This window comes from Dendrobium catenatum, unplaced genomic scaffold (genome assembly GCF_001605985.2).
Source record: "Dendrobium catenatum unplaced genomic scaffold, ASM160598v2 fragScaff_scaffold_1342, whole genome shotgun sequence".
NCBI classification, from domain to species: domain Eukaryota; kingdom Viridiplantae; phylum Streptophyta; class Magnoliopsida; order Asparagales; family Orchidaceae; genus Dendrobium; species Dendrobium catenatum.
Window position 1 is genome coordinate 849,960 of NW_021319804.1, and position 23,668 is coordinate 873,627.

Sequence of the window (23,668 nt, forward strand, 5' to 3'; positions counted from 1 at the left end):
ATATATTTATATTTTGAATAATTGCAAATTGTAACCAAGGAGCCTGTTTGATCCATCTTTCCCTCCACTTCCCTTTCACACCTATACTTGCTACAGCAATAAAAATAAAATAAAATATAATAAAAATAAAATTTTCTTGACCTAGCAATGCCCTTGAACAATATGATATCTTCACAGTATGACAAATTAATAAAGAAGATTACAAAGTATTTTTGCCAATTGGCTTAAAATCCCAGACATTTTATTCTGCTTTCTGTGCAATATTTCACATTTATATACAAGCAATAAAGTTCTAATACATTGATTAGAAGAGTTGAAAAGCAAACTGCAAAAGAGAAATACAGTACTAATGCATTTTCTAGCTGCACCTTCTAGAAATTCATGGCGCCCTGTAATGAGTTCTGTTACTACAGAGCTTTCCTACTGGCTCAAATGGAGATTCTTCTTCTGTGCTGTACTGGTTATGTTTACAATGGCTGTAGCTTCTATTATGATCTGGAAATATGAAGGTTCTGAACAAGATGGTGAAGAGGAAGAAGAAGAAGAAGATGCAGCTTGGAGGCCATGTCTTAGAACAGTACACCCAGCATGGCTACTGGTTTTCAGGATTGTAGCTTTTATTATATTTGTATCTCTGATAGTTGCAGACTTAGTTGTGGATGGAGCTTCTAATCTGTATTATTATACAGAGTAAGGCAATTTCCTTCACTATTTGCAATATTTTTTGTATGTGGATTGGTAGAATATTGGATGAGATAAGTGTGAAATTAAAGACATTTACAAAAGTAGCTTAGGCTTCGTTTGGGACGATTTTTTTATTTCTTTTTGAAACAGCTTTCTAGTTTAAAATTTAAAATTTTTATACTAGAAAACTGCTTTAAGAAACAGTAAGAAAGCCGCCTCAAACGAAGCCCTAATCTTCATACAAAATATATCAAAAAACATATCAGAGAATTTGTTTTTCCATTTAGTTAAAGACAACCAATGAATATATTATATAGGTTAGAGTAGCAATAATATTTAACCTTTTAGTTTCATGACTCTTAATTATAGATAAAATAATATATTAAAGAAAAAAGATGATTTGTTTTTTATTTATTTTGGTTATAAGAAAATTCTTATTTTCTAAAGATTTTTTAAATTTTTTTAAAATGATAGTTATTTGTAATGCCATTCAATCAAATAATAAAACATAATAAATTCATAATTTTTAAAAATCATTTCATAATTTCAATTAAGGCTTCATTTGGAACGGCTTTCTTGTTACTTCTTAATGCAGTTTTTTTAGTAAAAAAAAATTTTTTTTTGTACAAAAAAACAGCTTTGAAAAGCTGTAAGAAAGCTGTCCCAAAAGAAGCTTAAAAAATACTTAAGTCAATATTTATATTGATGAAATAATTACTTGCATTTTGTAAACTTTTTATTGTTCACATCATGTTTATGCCTACTCGTAAAATTTTCAAATAAATTATCTGTGTTTTATATGTTATGTTTTGTTTGTTTCACAGATGGACAGGTATTCTGGTTACAATATATTTTGGGGTATGTTCTATTTTACCTTAGATGTTGCCTCTATCATCACCGCGCCGACCGTCGTTGCCATCGTTGACGACCCCACATCATAAATCAATTTAATTGAAATCTATAAAAAAAAAAAACACTTCATAGATATTGTGTACATTTTATTTTGTATCAAAACATAAATAAAATAATATATATAAATGATCCAAAACAGCTTCTCAGTCTGACATACCTTGTTTACTTTGATCTGTATATTTTAGCTTGGGTTGTTGCTGTCTGCTTATGGGTGCCATAAATATGTAAGAGTAACTGCTGAAAGGATTAATCCAACAAGCTCGGATGCTGAGAGTGGCTCAAGCATTGCTCCTGCAGATATTGAAACTTCAACTGACCCTCTTAGAATGAAGAATACTACAAACAGAAAGCACCTGAACATTCACAAAATTGTGCGGTTAGGTGGCTATCTCTTCCAGATTATCTATCAGGTGATAAGTAACTCAGAACAAAGTCACTGGAATAACTTCATATGCTCATATGCTTGTGTTTGCTATTTAACATCTAGTGTAAAGTTTTGACTCGCAATTTTACAAGGGATTTACATAAATATCATGAAATTTTTATGTGATTTCAGATCTAACACTTCAAATTTTATATTTACTTTTATAATAATCTAATGTTTAAATTACATCAAAATATGTACATAAAATATTTTATATTAAATAAGTTAATAATAATTATATTTTTATATGATTTAAAGATTTGAATGTTTAAGTAAATATAATGATGCATATTCTAAAATATTATTGAAGTTCTTAAAGGTGGTAAAGGTGTGTGCTTATTATCATGAAAAGGCAAAATGATTTAATATACTGTGTTACAGGGTGCTATTTTGAGTGAACTTCAGTTTTATCTAAGTTGGGGCACTATTACTTACGGAAATAAATAAAGATTAGTTTCTTGGTTGCAAGTCAGGTTCTAGAACAAAGAAGAGCATTGGTTGAGCGGGAAACAATTACAGATGATCAGTTTACAGAGTCTATCATATTACTAGGTTGTACATTACAACATTCAAAAGTTTTTTATCAATATTTGGGTTGTTCATCATGCAAAACTCTCCATACAAGCCCATGGACATTCTATAATCCTCTTAAAATTACGGGAGACTAAATAAGAAGCTAAATTTAATACCTCTTGATGGATAGGTGGGTCATTAAGAAGCTAAATTTAATACCTCTTGATGGATAGGTGGGTCATACCAGTCAAGAAGGCAATAATTTTCATAAATTGATTGATTTCAATGCCACCTACTTTAATGTTATTTGACCAATCCGAATTTTCTTGTATTTGAAAATTTTAAATTTTATTTTATTTCCCTTATTTTTTTTCCATTCGTATTAGGATAAATCATCAATCCATATAATAGCATTTTATTGACTCCTAAAATTTTTCAAAATTGTCTAGGCATGAAAAGGCCTATAAATAGAACTTTTATAAAAATTATTTTTACTTGCACGGTGGAAAGGCTTAATCATTACTCTACTCTTTGGTAAAACTTGGTGGCTGGTCCCTTAGGATTTTGATAAGTCTTTAGTTATCTTTTCTTACCCTTATTCATCTTTCCCAACACAATTTTCATTTTCTCTGCATAATCTCGAGCCTAACTTTTCTCAACCCCCATACCCATCTAAACTCTTTAAATTCTCCTAAATATTCTCATACATCCCTCATAGTCTTCAAAGGCCTCAATGCTCCAATAATCCTAAGATATTAAAGCCAACATCCTATAATAGAGAGAGAATTTTTTTGATGTGAGCAGCCAAATTAAAAATATCATAACTATTCAAACATTAATCTAAAACTCATAAATATGCCACTATTAGTTCCTTAACATCTCAAATCTTTGAGCTGGAATTTCTCATTATTTTTCTCCAAGGAAAACATGTCTTCTGATATCTTAGAAGTTTTAAATCCTAATATGTCTAAAATCTGAAATTTTGTTTTATTACCACCCAAATAACCCTTTAGTCAACCGTAAGATATACCAATTAAATTGTTGTCTTTACAAAAAAGATCCCATAGACCCACATCAAAGCCACTTTGAGAGTATGAACAAGTGGACTTTTAGTATCAATGTATTTATCTTCTGTGGAATAGATGTGATTTGGAGATATCTAATGGGCATTAAGTTCAAGCGTCACTTTGGGCTTGTTCCAGTACTGTGGTGGGGGGGCTTAACCCTGTTGAGCTTTGAAAGCTTAGAGTGATTGGCATGGAGAGGATGAGTGATAATGGAGATCTCTATATGTTATGGTGTTACTGATTTAAGTTAGAGATTTGTAAAGTATTAACTCACCAATTTTTTAAGATATGCATAGAATTACAATAGCTAGTTTGTTAGGATAAAAATATAGTAGGAAGTTTAGAGATTTACTAGTAATTGTTATTTGAAATACATTAAATAAAACATTGAATCTAGTTTAATTTTTAAACACCTTAAGGCCTACAAATTTGAGATATCCTGTTCAGATCAGCATGGTTGAGGCTTGATCATGTTTAGTTTATATGCATTTAAAAGCTTATTTCAAGTCCTATGGCTTGGCGAAAGAGATGATATATCTATGTACATTTCTGTAAATTAATACGTTTGGCTTTTTCTATGCTTATGCAATCACCTCATTAATTAACCTTTTGAAACTAACAGGCAAATGCAGGTGCTCTCTTGCTTACGGATTTCGTGTTTTGGCTTATCATATTTCCTTTTCTAGCAATTAAAAATTACGATCTCAGTTTTGTAAGCATCCATCACCTATAATTCATTTGCTTTGATTTATGGCTTTCATATCTTTATCTCAATAATATTATATATACAACTCGTGTACTGCCATCCTCCATGCAAATTATACAAACCCTTAAATTACTAAATTTCAGTCGGATCGATAATTTGATTGATATTGCAGCTGCAAGTAGTAATGCACTCTCTAAATGCAATCTTCTTCATTTTCGATGCCGCCCTGAACCGTCTGGTAAATGTTTCTTTCCTTTAAGTCCTTTCCTCATTTCCTACTATTTTTTCTTATTTGTTCCATTATCATGCTTGTGCTAGCGATTCCGCTGGTTTCGGATGTCATATTTCATGCTATGGACATCAATTTATGTGATATTTCAATGGGTCATTCATGCTTGCATCTCAATTTGGTATCTTCTTCTCTTTAGCACTTACTATGCAGCTTCTATAATTCTTAGTTTCTTTTCTATAAATTTTGAGAAAAAGATTAAAATGGCCACCGGACTATTTATGGAGGCCATTTTAGACTTGTAATATCAAATATGTCCAATTTAGTCCCTTAACTATTCAAATCTGGTCCAAAATAATCCAATGTTTGGATTATTTAGATTATATTCGAGAATGAACTAAACTGAACATATTTATATCATGAGACTAACATAGCTCCATACAAATAATTCATGGACCATTTCAACCTTTTCTTTCTCTTCTATAAATTTTAATCCGTTGAATCTTTTAACATCCAGGTGGCCATACACATTTCTTGACTTGTCAAAAGATAAATCCCCAATATGGTATAATTTTCTAGCCTACACACCCTCTGCATTCAGTTAGATTTTCAAAATTTCTGCAATAATTTTAATCAGAAAGCAATTGATAGAAGCCTTGTCTAAGGAATTTTTATCTAATAAAAGAGCCTAAAAAGAACACTAAGTTATCATAGTAGGACGTAATACTAATATAAAGGAAACGATAAATTTGATGCTCACTCACCTGCCTTTATATGTTTAATACTACATTTTTTGAAATATTACCCCACCCTTTGAAAATAGAACTATCTATTATATTGAAGTTGTCACTTTCTACTTAAAAGGACTGACATAACTCATTTCTGCATCTTACAGGTACTTAGCTGTTGCAGTATTGCATATTCCCTGTTATGCTGTCTTCCATTTCATCATAAAGCTGAAGCACTATTTGTTCTTAAGATGGTTTCACAACTCTTATTATCTAATTAATTAGCAATGGAATGCAATAACTAAAGTGCCTTATTGGAATGAGTGGGTAACTCCGCCAGTTTTTTCAGATGATTCAGATTATTAGAATAGAAAATGGATCAATAAATTTGATTAAATGTAACTTATAATTGATAAAGTATAAAAACAAATTTGATGGAGCAATTATGAAAGATACTTCTTTCCTCCAGAGCAGAAAATATTCTTGCGCAGGCATTCACTATGGCTGCCCACAAATGGATTGGAATGCAAGGGTTGTGAAACTGAGAGGTACAAGATTCAATAGTTTGACCGGTGTTGAATAGAAGTTGAACTAAAAAACATAACAGATATTAAAAATATGTAAATAAGATCTAAATGGCATAGTAATTATATAATAATATATAATAATTTTACAATAATATAAATTTTGACTAAAAATAAAGAAAATTCATACAAAAATAATATCTTCTATAATTTTAAATTTGATTCACATTTAATATGAATTTAATTAATATAAAACATTAAAATTTTAGAAAATTATTATTAATTTATACTATATGTTTAATAATTTATACATATAAATTATACACCAAATTACAGAGTGATCTCAATTTATTTTTGCAATACTAATGAAGTTTATTAGGTTAATTTTAAATACAAATTGAAGTATGAAATGTAAATTTACTCTTGTTCAATTATGTAGGTGGCCCTAAAATAAGGAAACGTGGTTGAAGAATTCCTCCTCATAAGATAATTAATGAAATTGGATTTCCTTGTGGAGGATAATTAATGAAATTGGTTTTTTTTTTTAAGATTGAAATCTATTTTTTATTAACAACAACAACATCAAGCCTTTATCCCACTAAGTGGAGTCGGCTACATGAATCCTTTTTCTCCATTGTGTCATGTTAAGAGTCAAATTCTCATTTAAATCTAATAAAGAAATATCATTCCTAATATTCTCTAACCAAGTCTTTTTAGGTCTACATCTACCTTTCTTAACATAAGCCAAATCTAATACCTCTACTTTCCTAACCGGGTCATCGGAAGGCCAATGTTTTATGTTACCAAATCATCTAAGGCAACTCTCTCTAATCTTATCTTCTATTGGAACTACTCCAATCTTTTCATGTATATACTCATTTTGTATTATGTCTCTAAGAGTAAAGCCACTCATCCATCTAAGCATCCTCATCTCTATAACACTTAATATTATGCTTCTCTTTTAATGGACAACATTTTGCACCATAAAGCATTGCAGGTCTCAACATCTTATAAAATTTTTCCTTAAAATTGAGGGGGACTTTTTAATCACACAACAAGTTCGATGCATTCCTCCACTTCAACTATCCAACTGGAATTTTACTGATAATATCTCATCTATTTCACCATCACTTTGAACAATAGACCTAAGATATCGATCGCCCAAAGTCACAATCCTCCCACCAGATCTATTACTACTAAAACTACACTCCACATATTTAGTTTTAGATCTACTCAAATAAAAACCTTTAGACTCTACGGTAGACCTCCATAATTCAAGTTTATCTTCAACTCCCTCTCTAGTCCTATCAACAAGAAAAATATCATAAGCAAAAAAAATACACCATGCAACAACCTCTTGCAAATGTCTAGTGATAAACTCCATGCTTAAAGAAAAAAGATATGGGCTTAAGGCTGATCCTTGATGTAATCTAATAGAAATAGGAAAATACTTGGTCAAACCACTTGGTGTTTGAACATATGTAATAGCTCCTGCATGCATATCCTTAATGACTTACATATAAGCATTATTAACCCCTTTCTTCTCTAGAACTCCCCATAGCACTTCTCTTGGAACTTTATCATATGCTTTTTCCTAAATCAATAAATATCATATGAAGATCCTCATTATTCTCCATATTCTCCATATAATTCTCCATCAAACCACTCAATAAATGTATAGCTTCCATTGTAGACTTATCCGTCATGAATCCAAATTGATATTGAGAAACATTAGTATTAATTAGGTCGTAACTTATGCTGCATAAATCTCTCCCATAGTTTTAAAGTATGACACATTAACTTAATTCCTCTATAATTTACACAATCTTGTGCATCACCTGTATTCTTAAAAATAAGAATCAACACTCATTCACCACTCATCTTAAATCTTTCGTCTTTAAAATAATATTAAAAAGTTTAGTAAGTCAAGAAATTCATTCATCTCCAGAGAGCATTTACACACCTCTATTAGAATATCATCAGGTCCAACTTTTCCACATTTCATTTTCTTTAAAGCCTCTCTAACTTTGGTTTTATCAATACGTCAATAAAAATAAAAAATTTTCTTTTCATTTAGGATGCTAAGGTCACTGAAGTCAATTGTATTCACTCACAATCTTCATTGAAAATTTTAGTAAAATATCTTATCCACCTTTGTTGAATATCCTCTTCTAATAAAAATACTTTTTGATTTTCATCCTTAATGCACTTCACTTGAAGTAATTTTTTACTACTCATATCTCTTTGTTTGGCTAACTTATACATATATATATTCGCCCTCCTTGGTATCTAATCTGTTATATAAATTATCAAAAGCTAAAATCTTTATATTGCATATTATTTTCTTAGACTCCTTACGAGATTCTTTATATATTTCCCAATTATCAGAGTTTTTACATCTAAATCAATTTTGATATAAAATCTTCTTATTTTTTTATCTTTTCTTGCACATTTGGAGTTTTTCCCTTTGATATTCCAAGCACATTTTTGCAACATTCTTAATATCACTAGCTACTTTTTCTCACATAACATTAACTTTCTCATGCATAGACAAAATCTTAATATTTAGAATCTGATAGGAACCACTTGTATTCATAAGTGTTCCTAGCCCAAATCAGTGAGCTGCAGCAAAGATATTGCTGTCCACAGCAGGAAAACAGGCAAAAAACAAAGAAAACAGGAGATTTGCAATAGAAATATGAGAGAAAATCAAGCAAAATTCTTGTATTCTAATAGTAAATGCAAGACACAAAGAAAGATACAATTTCCTTCAATCCGAGAGGAAGGAATTACTCTCCACAATCTCCGGCAACGCCAAGAGCTCAAGAACCAAAAACTAGATCTCAAAAATACATTCAAATTCAAGATAACCCTAATTCCCCCCTATTCCCCCTAATTAATCATGAAAGGAGGATTACAAATTACCTAATTACCCCTTATAATTCAAAATTTTCCTCCTAATATTGGATTTAACTCCAAGTAGGCCCCACCCAATGTTCCACCCCCCTCTTTCTTGCCTTGCTTCCTCCGACTGTAGACCAGGACCTGGACCGGTCCAGCCGGCCTATCAGTACTCCCCTTCCAAAAACTCACCTTGTCCTCAAGGTGAAAGTCAGGGAACTGCTGCTTCACAATCTCATAGGGCTCCCAAGTGGCCTCATAGTCTGGGAGATCCTTCCATTTGATCAACACCTCTTTATTTCCTTTCTTGTCTACCCTTACCCCTTCCAGCTCCACAGGTTCCATGACCACCTCCCAATTCTTTGTCAAAGATGCTGGTAATTCCGCACTAGCTGCATGCTCCTCTAGTGCTCTGCTCAGTTGGGACACATGGAACACTGGGTGAATGGTAGCGGAGGGGGGTAACTTCAGACGATAAGCCACTGCTCCAATCTTTCCCAAGATCTCATAGGGGCCAAAGTACCTTGGGGCTAATTTCTCGTTCTTCCTGTGTGCCACTGATTTCTGCCTGTACTAGGGCCTTATCTTCAAGTACACCTTCTCCCCCACTTCATACTGTATATCTCTCCTGTGTGCATCGGCTCGCTCCTGCATGATTTGTTGTGCCCTTCCCAGATGTTTCTTTAACTCCTCTAACACTTGATCCCTTTCCTCTAGGTACTGCTCCACTGAAGATATTGGTGTGTTCACCCTCATAAAACACTAAGTGTGGGGGGTCTCTCCCGTAGAGCACTTTGAAAGGGATCATTTGAATTGCGAAATGGTACGAAGTGTTATACCAATACTCTGCCAACGGTAACCATTTTGCCCACTTCAGTGGTGTTTCTGAAGCAAAACACCTCAAGTACGTCTCCAAGCTTCGATTTATCACCTCTGTCTGTCCATCTGTCTGAGGATGGTAGGCAGTACTTTTCTTGAGAACAGTGTCCTACATTCGAAACAGTTTCTTCCAAAACTGACTAAGGAACACTTTGTCTCTATCGGAAACAATTGATTCCGGCAGCCCGTGTAATCTCACCACTTCTCTGATAAAAGTTGTTGCCACTGTTACCGCGGTGTACAGGTGTCGTAGAAGGATGAAATGTGCATACTTACTGAGGCGGTCCACCACTACCAAAATGACTGTGTATCCCTCTGAACGGGGTAGGCCGTCAATGAAATCCATAGACACTTCCTCCCATACTTTGTTTGGAAGTGCCAATGGTTGGAGTAACCCTCCTGGTGCCATTGCCATGTATTTATTTCTCTGGCACACCTCACACCTTGCCACCATCTCCTCTACATCATTATGCATCCCTTTCCAGTAGAGCTCAACTGCTAACCTTCTGTATGTCTTATGTACTCCTGAATGGCCCCCGACTGCACTGCCATGGAACTCCTGCAACAAGTATGGAATATGTATGGAAGTTCGTGGCATCACGAACCTCCCCTGACACAATAATCTCTCCCCCTCAATGCTGTAACCAGGCTGACTGCTCTTGTCTTTCCCCAATTCTTCATCTAGCATGCTTTCTTCCTTAATGACCCCCCAGTCGACCGTCAATGGTACTGACAGAGATAGCTCATGGAGCTCCCCCACACATCTGGATAGGGCATCAGCTGCTTTATTTTCCAAACAAGGCCTGTACTGGATCTCGAAGTCGTAGCCCAACAATTTGGATAGCCATCGCTGATGCTCCTCAGTCACCATCCTTTGCTCCAAAAGATACTTCAAACTCCTTTGATCAGTCCGGACAATGAAATGTCGCCCCAACAGGTAGGGGCGCCACTTCTAAATGGCTAAGACAATCACCATCAGCTCTCTCTCGTACACTGACTTCAGTCTTGCCCTGGTTGATAGCACTTGACTGAAGTATACTACAGGACTGTGGTTCTGCATCAACACTTCTCCCAGCCCATCATAAGCAAAAAAAATACACCATGATACAACCTCTTGCAAAATGTCTAGTGAGAAACTCCATGCTTAAAGAAAAAAGATATGGGCTTAAGGCTGATCGTTGATGTAATCTAATAGAAATAGGAAAATACTTGGTCAAACCACCTTGTGTTTGAACATATGTAATAGCTCCTGCATGCATATCCTTAATGACTAGCATATAAGCATTATTAACCTCTTTCTTCTCTAGAACTCCCCATAGCACTTCTCTTGGAACTTTATCATATGCTTTTTTCTAAATCAATAAATTGATATTGAGAAACATTAGTATCAAGTCGTAATTTATGCTCCATAAATCTCTTCCATAGTTTTAAAGTATGACACATTAACTTAATTCCTCTATAATTTGCACAATCTTGTGCATCACCTATATTCTTAAAAATAAGAATCAACACTCATTCTCCACTCATCTTATATCTTTTGTCTTTAAAATAATATTAAAAAGTTTAGTAAGTCAAGAAATTCATTCATCTCCTGAGCATTTACACACCTCTATTAGAATATCATCAGGTCCAACAGCTTTTCCACATTTCATTTTCTTTAAAGCCTCTCTAACTTTGGTTTTATCAATACGCTAATAAAAATAAATTTTTTTCTTTTCATTTAGGATGCTAAGGTCACTGAGTCAATTGTATTCACTCACAATCTTCATTGAAAATTTTAGTAAAATATCTCATCCACCTTTGTTGAATATCCTCTTCTAATAATAATACTTTTTGATTTTCATCCTTAATGCACTTCACTTGAAGTAAATTTTTACTACTCATATCTCTTTGTTTGGCTAACTTATACATATATATATTTCTCCCCTCCTTGGTATCTAATCTATTATATAAATTATTAAAAGCTAAAATCTTTATATTACATATTGTTTTCTTAGACTCCTTACGAGATTATTTATATACTTCTCAATTATCAGAGATTTTACATCTAAATCAATTTTGATATAAAATCATCTTATTTTTTAATCTTTTCTTGCACATTTGGAATTTTTCCCTTTAATACTCCAAGCACATTTAAGTAACATTCTTAATATCACTAGCTACGTTTTCTCACATAACATTAATTTTCTCATGCATAGACAAAATCTTAATATTTAGAATCTTACTCTCAAAAATATTTTTGTTAATATTCTTTAAATGCCCCCATTTAATCCTAGAACGACATTTTACTTTATTTTTTATATTTTGCTCCTTCATCTTAACGTTCAAAACTAATAAGCAAAAATCTAATTTTTTATTAAAGAAAAACCAAAATCATTATCATTCAATGAAAAGAATACAACACCAAGAAATGGCAAGGCATCGCCAGATGAAAACTAACAATAAAATATATCAATCCGACCAAAAGAAGATAAAAATTACTTATTATTCTTCTTTCAAAATATATAATCATAATTTTTCATAATGCTTCAAGGCACACCTACAGTTATATAGACTCAGATAAATTCTCTCTATCAATACCTCTATTTAAGGAATCTTACCGTCCTTCCCTAAAATTGATTTCTTTGTTGACTTCATGGTCGATTCACACCAATCTCTTTCATAAGCGATCATAACAAAACCTTCAGTTATTTCAACCATAGTCAATATTATTTTCAAACTCAGTTGACATATTCTATATCAACCTGAGTTTATGGGTATGAACTATCATATTTGAAGTATCACAGGTGCTAACTTATCTATCGTGGGAATTTGCATAATTTAGTATTATAGTCATGTGTTGCACTTATCTGTCGAAATAAATTCTTATGAAAATGAAACCCACATTGATAAAATTTGAATCAAGACATCCTAACATAAATTCTACTTCATTCGGTGAGTAGATTCTTTGTCTGTTATTGCTGCATGGGAAGGACATATGATCATTTAAAAAATTTGCAAAATGAAAGCTAAATCTTCTCGAAAAAGATTGAAAGAGAGCTATGAATGGACAATTCCATACTCAACATTGTTGAACACACTCGCAAAATCTTTTAGCCTAGGCTTTAATGCTTGTGGCTTGCATTTGTTTAAATTGAGAATTCAACTGACAGCAGTCAGAAGAATACATAGGTCACACTAGGACAGACATAAAGAACAACAAGAGCCCAAACAACATGACTAAACTAAGTAGAAAAGATTAATAATACCAAATTACCTGAATGAAGAATTTTCCACTTTCTTTTCTTACAGAAATGCCTTCGTGAGAAAGTAGAAAAGCTCATTTTCCAGATTTATCTGCATTGACCATGAATCCTGATGCTTAAAATCTTTCCAAGTGCTTGGTAGGACAGAAGCATTAACAATACAAATAGCATAAATGGATATGGTAACTTGAGACAAGTGTAATTTTCTTACCAAGTTAAGGAAACACCACTTAACAACCTCTCAGCAATTTTGAAAAACAGACGCCCTTTTCTAACAGCACGCTTGCCAATGTCTGGTCATTTCTTATTATAAACAAAAGAGCAAAACAACTGCAATTTGCTTCGCCAGATGTCAGGTAGATTGAAAAGAACTATGGGTGCAGCTATTCCTCACTACACTTTTGAACGCACTAACAGAATCCATTAGGGAATGCCTAGATTCCTGTGCCTTGCAATAGTTTAAAATGCACTCAACTTAGATTGGTCATCCACCAGTGGAAAGAGAGAAACGGAAAAACTTTGCACCAAAAGAACATGACTAAAAACAAGGTAGAAAGGATTACTAGTACAAAAAATTACCTAAATAAAGACATTTCCACAATTTTTTGGGTGTCCAGAACAGCCTTGAAACAACAAGAAAGCTCATATGTCAGTTTTCAGCACTGATGATAAGACATGCTTAAAATCTCTTCAGTGCTTGGCGGTGGAAAAGAGGCATCAGAGAATTAATAACACGGATGAAAAAAGTACCTCAAGAGAAGCGTTCTTTCCAACCTAGTTAAAAATGCCATTTGCAACTGCTCAGCAATTTAAAATAAAAACTGGTGCGCTTTTCCAACGGTATGCTTGCCAACGTCGGATCATTCCTGTTAATTATAAAAGTAGAACAAAACACGACTTGCACAAGGCTATAAACACATCTCAATGATTACTCCTTGAGTTTGGCCTGGCTTCTTGCATCAACTTGTAAACATTATTTGCAAGTAAGCCTTTCTCAATGGCCTGATGCCAGAACAGTTCTAGCATGTCACTTCTATCAGCATAAGAAGCACAAAGACATTTATAAATCTTCGATGTTATTATGATCCTGTTCTTAAGCATATTATTCAAAATCTCAGATGATGCTATTGGCTTTCCAGCATTTAAGTATGCATAAGACAGAATTGTACATACAAGACCATCTCCGGCAATGCCCTTTGCTTGCATTTTGACATATATCTTTTGGGCATAATCTACCAAACCTCGTTTACAAAACCTTCGAATTAATGACCTGTATATAGACTTATCCGCACAAAACCCTCTGTTCATGATATCATCAGGTATTCTGAGCACTTCCTCTTCATTATTCTGATTGCAGTAACCATCCACAAGCCATGACAATGTACTATAATTAGGTGAGATTCCTGCATTGAAAATATGAGCACAGCAAAAGGTTAAAGCTGCCTAAAGCAGTGTCCACTTCATTAACTAGAAAGATCAGAATCAAAGATAGAAAAACAAAATCCTTGCTGACTACACCTATTAGTTGCAGCATGAATGCAGTATAATCATAAGCACTCTGCATCTTCAAGGCAATATGGCAGATTAAGTCCTATGCATCACTGTATGCTAAGAAGTAACAGTTATTCAATTTAATAAATATATTTCAAATATATGGAACAGCTTTGAAAGCCTTAAATTATAATTATAATATTAAACCATGTTAGGCAAAATAATAAAGCTTGAAATTTTGTTGAAATTTAGGTCCAAAATCTTGCTAAGTAGATTATCCACTTAAACTACATATTTGTGTCCATGGTATAAGGATAATCTAATCCAACCATTAAAAAAGCGGACGAGGCGTCAGCTTTGAGTCGCGCCTCAAGTCGAGGCGGAAGTCATGCGTATCGGGGCTTACGCCTCGAGCCATCCAGCAAAGCTTACGATCTTTTCGCAGGGGGCGTACGCATCAGAGCGTAACGCCTCGAGGCAGTACGAGGCACCGCCTCGAAATTTTTTATTCAGTATATATGTAAATACGACGCAATCGATTCGTGTTCGCGTATAGGATTAGGGTTTCCTGTGAGAATTGAAAGGCGAACAGAAGGCGAAGCTGTGAGGGACAGAGACAAAGCCATGAGGGAAGGAGACGAAGCAGTGAGTGCAGGAGACGAAGTCGGAAGGAGACGACGCAGGAAATGAAGCCGAAAGCAATAACGGTTTCGAAAGCAGGAAACAAAGCCGAAGTTGTGAGTGCAGGAAACGTTCAGGCCTTGGTTAGGTCGGAAGAGCATGTGAGACTTTGACGTGCAGTAACGAAAACTCGAATAACTCTTGATTCGGCTTTCTTTCATTCGACCGCTCAGTACATGCTCGATACTGCTAGGCATCGCTAGGTACCGAGCTAGTATCGCTCGGTACCGAGCGTAATTGGAGCATCTTCAATCAAATTCATACAAAGAGAAGAAATCGATTGGCAGCAGATCGAATGAACAAACTAGTTTATGTTATGTTTAACAAAAAACTGAAAGATAGACATCTTAAATTGCATAATCAAAGAAATATTGAGAATGAAATTGACCCTTTGCTTGTTGATGAGTTACAATTTGATGATAAATGTGTTACTCTTAAGAATGCTGATGTTTCTGAAGTTGAAGCAGAAGGAGAAACTCATGTCAATGAAGAAGACAATGAAGCAACTACCCAAATATATAAAAGAAAGAAACAAAGTGAGATTGGAGCTTCAAAAAAATTCAAAGGTATTCTTAAATATAATGAATTATTTTGTATGTTACTATTGTTTCATTTTAGAACTAATGAAATATTAACTGATATAGGAGATAAAAGAAAAAATATTATAGATGAAGAAGAGTTTGAGAATGACTTTGACATTAATTATGAAGATTCTTCTCAAAACAATCAAAGTGATGATGAGCCTGCTTTGGGTCTTGATCCTAAGGGGATGTTTTATTTTTAAGTGAGTTTATTTTAAATCTTGTATTCTAGTAATATTATCTTAAAACAAATCTTCAAATTCATAGTTGACATAATATTTTATTATTTTTTTGTCATTATTTCTAATTTTAAATTTAATTTATTTTAATCATTTTGAGGCTTACGCCTCGATCCGCCTAGAGGCTTACGCCTCGCCTTGCTTAGAAAAAACGCATCGATTCCCGATTTTGCCTTGATCTAATCTTTGCAAATTTTTATTCCTTCTTCATTATTATCAATGCTCTAGCATTCCATCCCTTCATCTATCTGCCTAGTCTTATCCTCTTTATTATCAAGACTTGCTATTAAACCAGAGAACTAGATAAAGTAGAACACAACTCAGTTTTGCAGAACCAAAGTATAAACCAGAGAACTAAACTTAAATAAAGGCAGCTTGTAACTGATAAGCTAAAAGGTCTGAAGCATTCCGGATCACAGAAAACTGAAAGAAATAAAGTTCAACTAGATTTCTACATTCATTCTTTTCAAATCAACAAAAAATCAAAAAAATTTAAGACAGATTAAAAATGCGTTTCATGGAGTAAAGGTTGATCAATGTATTGACAAGTTTTGTCGCCTTCACTACTGATATGATGGGGTGGATGCCCCAACTGTCACCATGAAACATAAAATTTGCTTGTTATGGAATTCTAAACTTAACTCGTTCTTTCTCTACAGTCTATGGAGGAAATTTTTGGTGCTAATTGTTCCATTTATAGAATGATGTTAAGTTCAATCATGGGCAAACAATGCAATAATGAAATGAATGATTTGTCTTCATAGCATAGTTCAACCTGCAACACATGGTCACTCTGAGTGCTAACTTAGATCATCAACAAGACCACCATCTTAGTAATTAGTGGCCGTCGTGTGGTGACTTGTTCAACTTGACAAATCAACTTAGAGATAATTCAGCATGCAGGCACATGGTCACTTGAATGCTATCTTCAAATAACAACAGGAGCGCCAACTTAGTCATTAATGGTGATGCGGTGACTTGCAAGACTTGACTTGTCAATTCATATATGAAGGAATGTGTCAGAACTTAAACCTATTAAGTATTAATGCAAACATAAGCTTTTCATGAGAAAAAAAAAGTACAATTGCTACTCTAAAGCTTCCTGGCAGCTGAATAAGTACTCTCTGGCTTAAGCCATCAGGTTTCCCTTACAAGCTTGACTAGTTCAATCAATTTGGTTCCTTGGGAGTTTTAGTCAATTGCTGACAGCTCCTTGTCAATGGGTGGGGAATAAAATGTTTAAGGAAATAGTCATAAGTATTTTATTTGCACATTAAAGTATTCTTTTGAAGATTTCAACTACCACTATCAGAGCCATCCAAGTATGGTTAGAGGATGATGGATTTTGTCATCAGCAGACTTGGGTCTGGCTAGCTTGCTGATAATCTTTTTGTTTCCCAATTCCATCCATTCTCTTTGATTATAGTTTGGATGTTGGGCATACATAATAACCACAATGTGTTTATTAATTATACTGATGGATGAATCTCTCGAATGAGTTTTATTTAATACATAGTAAATGGGAAAAAATTAAGACTACAAACTATAACTTACCTAGCCCATTGAATAAGATTTGACCTTTTAAGCCCATTTAATATTTTTGTTCTTTAAAAAATCAGTCTAAAAGTTTTAGAAGTTGGTTTCATTTTCAATCTTATCATAAGAACTTAAATTTTGATTGTTTTTTATAATTTCATCAATGTCGGGGATTTAGTTTCAAATTTTGTTGAACTTATTTTTCATTACTAAATATTTCAAAAAACTATTCAAGATATGAAACAGAGAGAACTATCTAATTAAGGCTGAAAATACAACACAAGAAATTTGATGGAGCCTCAAAGAATGAATTCTAATAGAATTTTAACAATTGTTTAAGAATTTTAGCAAAAGTTAAATTTAAACACTACGAGTTCCAACTAAAACAACACGAGTTTCAATCAAAACTTAATCTAAATTCAACTTTTAGCTAAAACCCTCGAATCTAGCATAAAATGAAAATACTAATTAGTATTGTATGGTTGTACTAGGAATTGATCTGAAACCACACAGAGAAAACTAAAATTACCAGTATTGAAAACCATGATTTAGTTCATAAATACATCATAACCATTATTCATTTCTGTATTAAATGAGGTACTTACATAGAATCAGCTAAACACTCACTTAAATAAAGTGGGGGGGGGGGGGGGGAAATAGGGGGGGGGGTGTGGAAATAATGTGATTATCATGTTTAAAGAGAGGTGGGTAGTATGATACAGTTTAAGTGACAAACAAATGAGAAATACTCAAAACGGATTAGAGGTTGTGGAAAGACCTAATGGAAGGAGACAAAAGCCTAGGTTGGGATCATGGGAAAAGCCCCATTGCTGCAACGGATGAATGTAAAGTGGATGTATTAAGGCATATGCACTCTTTCAATGTTAGATGAAAATAATATATTGTCTTCTCTAACATGCAAATGTTTATTTTGCTCCTAACAAATACTACCAAATTCTAAGAAATTCAAACATTTGAACAAATAAAAAGATGGAGACAAATATGAACCCGATGTTCTTGGTGTATGGGTGCATTCATCTTCATCAATCATGATCAGATAGATAACCCATTTGACAAGTCTGATGTTTGTCCCGATTTGAAGGAGATAATTAAAGAGAAAAAGGGAAAGGTATAGCAAGAAGGATGATAACGATGACCACCACCTTAACAATGACACTCATGAGTCATGACACTTGAGCAAAAACTTATTGTATCATTGCACGATCAAATCATGCATGAAGTGTTAATGCAAGGAGTAGATTAAAATGTGTGTTTGTTTTATTAGCATTGGCATTTTAATTTCCAAAACATTAATATTTTGGCATGAATAAACTAAACCAAACATATAAAGAAGCATCAGCATATAAAGAGATAAGACAGCATAGATGTGAACATTCATAATATGCCACATCACATAGATAATTTAAGAGTCGAGCATTACCTGCATTTAGCATTTCAAAAAGGACTTCCTTGGCATTATCTAATTCCTGAACTTTGCAGAATCCATGAATGAGAGCCTTGAAAGTAAAATGATCAAGAAGCAAACCTTTTTCCAGCATCTTATTCCTAAGTTTCCATGCTAAATCCATGTTTCCTCTCTTACAATATGCATTGATTAATGTGTTGCATGTGATATTGTCAGGTTCAATATTCCTCTCATCCATCTCATTCAATAGTTTATTAGCAGCCTTCATTTTCCCTTCCTCACAGAGTTTTCGAATTATTGAATTGTAAGTGGCAACACCTGATCGTAAACCTCTTGCCTCCATTTCTTCACGTAATTTCAGTGCCTCATCAAGTTCATTAACTCTACAATACCCATCGATGAGAGTTGTATAAGTTACCTGGTTAGGAACAGCACCGTTAATTTCTCTGAAAAGCCTGACTGCCTCTCTCATTCTACCTTCTCTGCAAAATCCATGGATGAGAGTATTATAAGTCATGATATCTGGATTAACCCTTTCCTTTCTCATTCTATCCTGAATTGCCAAAGCCTCGTAATGCATACCCCTCCTACAGAAAAGTGAAATAAGAGTATTATATGTGAATAAGTCCGGAAAGACACCCTTCTGATCCATCTCCCTGACCAAGTTCTCTGCCTTCTCAACATCGGCAGATTTAAAACAAACATGAAGCATGACATTATAGATGTAGATATTTGGCACAACTCCAACCAAAAGCATTTCATGGTAAACCTTCCATGCAGTAGCCGTTTGTCTAGACTTTGCCAGCATGCTCAATAAAGCATTGCAAGCATGTTGATCTGGTTTGAGGCCTTCATTCTTCATCTGATCAAATATTTGGAATGCATCCACTGCTAGCTTTGATTGTGAATATATAATCATAAGCCAGTTTAAAATTTGTGTATTTGTCTTAAGGTCATCATAAGCACTCAGCAATGAACTGAGCACTGCAGGTGACGATAGAAATTCCTTGAAAGCAAACTTCTCAAGTAGCTCCCTAGCAGTTTTGAACTGCCTTTTCTTAGTGAGGAGGTGGACCATGGTCCAGAAGGACTGGAGAGAATGCTGGTAGTGTGGCAGAGATTGTGCCCATCTGAAGAAAGTCCATGATAAGGAGGCATCTTTTGATAATAGAAGAAGAATTTGGTTTACATTCGCAGAAGAAAGGCAGAAACCAATTGCAACATTTGACAACTTATGCCAACTCCCCTTCAAAACAACAGCACAAACACTTTGAACAAATGCAGCGTCGCTTCTTCCAACAAAAAGGGTACCTATGTGAAGAAACCCGATCAATTTATTATCTAGCATAGAACCAAAAACGGTTTTCTATTAGTCGAACTAGATAAATATCTTCCCTGCAGTTTACTTGCAGCATAACTGTTTACTAAAATGCCCATCATAAGGACAATAAAAGCAATAGAAGCATGCTTCAGGAAAAAAAAACTGGAATATCCTAAATTGAAAGCAGGACAAGAAAAACATAAAGAATCAAGGACCCAACTAAAAAATCTTCAATCAGTTGTAACTAATTATATAAATTAAATTATAATAAAATGCAATAATTATTTAAATAAAAAAATATATAGTAATGTTTTAAATATTTAGAAAACCAAAGTAAAACATGTCCATTAAAAATTAGAACTTATACATGAAGTAATGCTTCATTCAAATGACATGCTTAGTTCAAAGAGAGTGATGTTGATGACGACGAACACTTAAATAGATCGCACAGAACAAGTTAGTCATAAATGGTGAGCATTATAAAAAAGCAAATCAGAACCCATATTATAAGCTTTTGTAGCATCAAAGCTTTTACCAAAGAGTAGTGAAGATAAATAAATAAGGAATTTTTAATGCATACAATCACAAACTTTAGCATACACTGGTATGCCACCTAATACTGTAAAATTACCATCATAGCATTCTAATCTTGCTAATTTTACAAATATTCCACTCAATTGATGCATTATAATAATAAATGAGAAAACTAACTCTGAACTGTAACCTCTAATACACTTAAGAAGTCAACTCTCAAACTTAATTTCTAAACCCTCGCAGAAGCAATAAGTAAATGCAAATAGTCCCATCCATACCCATTCTCTTCAACCCAATGAAAAATGATGAGAGAGAGATTGACAATTGTCGATAATGCCCATTTACATTTGTCCCAGTTTGTCGGGCAAGCCAGTCACAAGCAACCAAAGGAGCATGTGAAAGTTCTAATCATCCCATATCTCAAAAGCCAAACCTTTTCTCAAGCATCCATCCATACAGAGTCTTCAGCAAAAGCTCCCAGTAGAGCAAAAATGCAAGATATCCCCATCCCAGACCATCCATGAAGTTGCATCACCAAAGCACACAAATGGTTCCACTTATGTTCCACAAGCAGCAACAGGTTATAATGTTCCTAGGTCCAATAACATGAGTTTTCCTCCTCTAGCTGCATCAGCAAAATCCAATTAGCATCATCAAGAAAGCACAATATAAATAACTGCATATTTCGTTCACTATCACCGTCATCTGCAATTCCATCACCAAAGATTTAATCCATGGTTGATACCAAAGGTTCATCATATAATTGCATCAGAAAGGAATGTCAACTGGTCCCAACAATTGATAAGCATATACACAATTTCAATTCAAGAAAAAGATTCCGTTATTGTCAGACAATATTCAATCTAATGTTAAAAAGTAGAAATGATGTTGTTAAAAAGCATAAATAAGCATGAACTTGAAGAAGAATTGTCGCATAGAGTGCACTCTACATGACCAAGTATATACTTTCATCATCGCTTTGTAGAGCATGTGATGCACATGCTCTGTTCACTCTTCACTCCATCCGTATCAAAGAAGATAGATTTAGTGATGGGCTAATATCATGCATTGCTCATCACACCACAAGAATGCCCTCTTGCTCATCACACCACATTATGATATTATTTTAAAATATTTTTGCAACTTTATACTTAAATTTCTAAATGTTAATATATTCCAAGAGTATTTTATAATAATTTTATAAAATGAGCCGGCTCACGAGCTTAAGAGTTGAGTCAATGATGGCTCAAGTTTGGTTCGTAAGTTCATCAAGCTTCACTCATGAGTAATTTATCAAATTGAGATTGAGCTCAAGTCGGCTCATGAGATGTCTTGACTCACTTACAAACCTAATTAGAGTACCATAAAATGAAAAATAGGAGTTCAAATTTTGATTTTAATTTTAATATTTGAATGAAAATTTGAAAATAGAGATGGAAGAATATTATTTTTATTGATAGTCAGATTTTTAGTATATATATTGTTGGCTCAGTCTTTCGTGATTTCACTGTCTCTCTTGATGCGTTGATCTTCCTTCTCTTCTGCAACGGCAGATTGCCTCTACGATCCCATTTTTCGCCAGAGAAAACAGCACATGGATGGAGCTCCGCTTCCCATTTTCTCTTGCGGCTCGCCAGAACTTGCACTCATGATGAACATCAGACTCTCATTCAATCTCTTCTTCATCTGTTTCTCTTCAAGCATATATGTTCTTTGAGCTGCCTTACGGCCCTCTAATTTCTTCTCCGGGAAGCTTCCGCCTTTTTAACTTTCCGGTGAGCTGTCACTTCTTGTGTTCTTCAATGTTTGGTATAGTTTTTCAATATTTTTCGTTCATTTTTCTGCTGCAAGGAAGCTCCTAGAGTTGTTAAGGAGGCTGAAACAGTAGCTTTTGATCTGGTATTCTAGTTAGGTTATGATAACCTTAAAGGAACGTTCTGTAACTTAAAACAAATTTTTTTTTTTTGGAAAAATATCGAGACTATAACATTTGAAATTCAATTCAATCCAATTCATCACTGCTGCCATTAATTGTGAATTCTGTGCTTTTGTATTCATTCTAAACTTTGAAACCTTTCCAGTCGGGTTGCAACTTAACAATCCGAAACACTAAGGGGCTGTTTGGTATCGGATTTGCCCGGATTTACAGCGGGATTTAAGTCGGATTTACGCTAAATCCAGCCAAACAGTTTTTGTGCGCGCGTTAAATCCCGGGATTCGGTAAATCCGGCTTAAATCCGGGATTTAGTAAATCCGAGGGGAAGTCGGATTTAACGGGATTTATCCGAAGAAGCGCGCGAAAGGGAGAAAGTTACCTTCACAGCCAGCGAGCTCCCGTTCTTGCTTCCGATCAAAACGGGATTTAGGGCATGGCTCCTTGTCAATGAGACTGCGAAGGCGATGTTCGGTAGAATGGAAAAAGAACGCCCTTCCCTTGTCTTCCCTCCCCTCAATTTTCCATTCGCGCTGGCGATGTCGTCGAAATCACTGGCCCCTCTCCCTCGGCGAAAAGCGAGATCCTCTTGCAGGCAAACCTAGCCTCTGTTATTCTCTCCTCTCTTTTTCACTCACTTGCCTTCGTTCCTTTGATTTCACTTCGTCATAGGCCGCCATTCACTGCATTCTGCACAGGGAGTGGAACGGAATCTGTTTCCGTGGGCTGGAGATGGTGGTTGCGTACATTGATTTGGATTGTCGTTTCGATGTGCTTCGGCTGGCTCAGGTGCTGAAGCTTCGTATCATGAGTGCGTATGGCAATTTCGAATTTACTAAATTCGGATTTACAGGATTTACTAAATCCCACTAAAGTTAAATCCCACTTGTTGGCAAACAGCCCCTAAAGCTAACTAATACTAAAAATGCATGCAATGTGGTTGGGTTGAACTCTGGAAGCTTAATTCTACAGCAATATGCTCTTGATCGCAATTCTTTAATCATGAAGTTCTCCTTAAAATGATCACACCAAATTAAAATTACTAGAGAAGATGTGATAGAAGAATTAAAATATAGAAATAATCCATCGACACTAACCATTTAGAAGGATTTAG

The 23,668-nt window shown here is 34.4% G+C and overlaps 2 protein-coding genes across 5 annotated transcripts; one reads left to right on the forward strand and one right to left on the reverse strand.

The window, feature by feature from the left end:
* Positions 1–153: 153 nt before the first annotated feature.
* On the reverse strand, positions 154–23,312 carry LOC110100708 (pentatricopeptide repeat-containing protein At5g38730). 4 transcript variants are annotated; one of them, XM_028699581.1, is made up of 10 exons: positions 22,937–23,312; positions 21,055–21,246; positions 18,782–20,077; positions 13,563–14,215; positions 13,392–13,435; positions 13,024–13,254; positions 12,824–12,903; positions 1,754–1,887; positions 1,559–1,642; positions 154–673 (listed from the first exon to the last, which is right to left on the reverse strand). In XM_028699581.1, exons 2-4 carry the CDS (start codon positions 21,074–21,076, stop codon positions 13,734–13,736), a joined length of 1,800 nt encoding a protein of 599 aa, XP_028555414.1. In that variant the 5' UTR covers positions 21,077–21,246; positions 22,937–23,312; the 3' UTR covers positions 154–673; positions 1,559–1,642; positions 1,754–1,887; positions 12,824–12,903; positions 13,024–13,254; positions 13,392–13,435; positions 13,563–13,733. The 4 variants fall into 4 exon arrangements, with proteins under 4 accessions (XP_028555414.1, XP_020683996.1, XP_020683997.1 ...); XM_020828337.2 differs by having other exon boundaries at positions 1,754–1,949; XM_020828338.2 differs by having other exon boundaries at positions 1,754–1,949; positions 13,024–13,260.
* LOC110100697 lies at positions 350–5,957 on the forward strand. Its single transcript, XM_028699583.1, has 7 exons — positions 350–675; positions 1,509–1,542; positions 1,782–2,006; positions 4,223–4,312; positions 4,625–4,716; positions 5,053–5,100; positions 5,431–5,957. Exons 1-7 carry the CDS (start codon positions 350–352, stop codon positions 5,546–5,548), a joined length of 933 nt encoding a protein of 310 aa, XP_028555416.1. The 3' UTR covers positions 5,549–5,957.
* Positions 23,313–23,668: the final 356 nt, after the last annotated feature.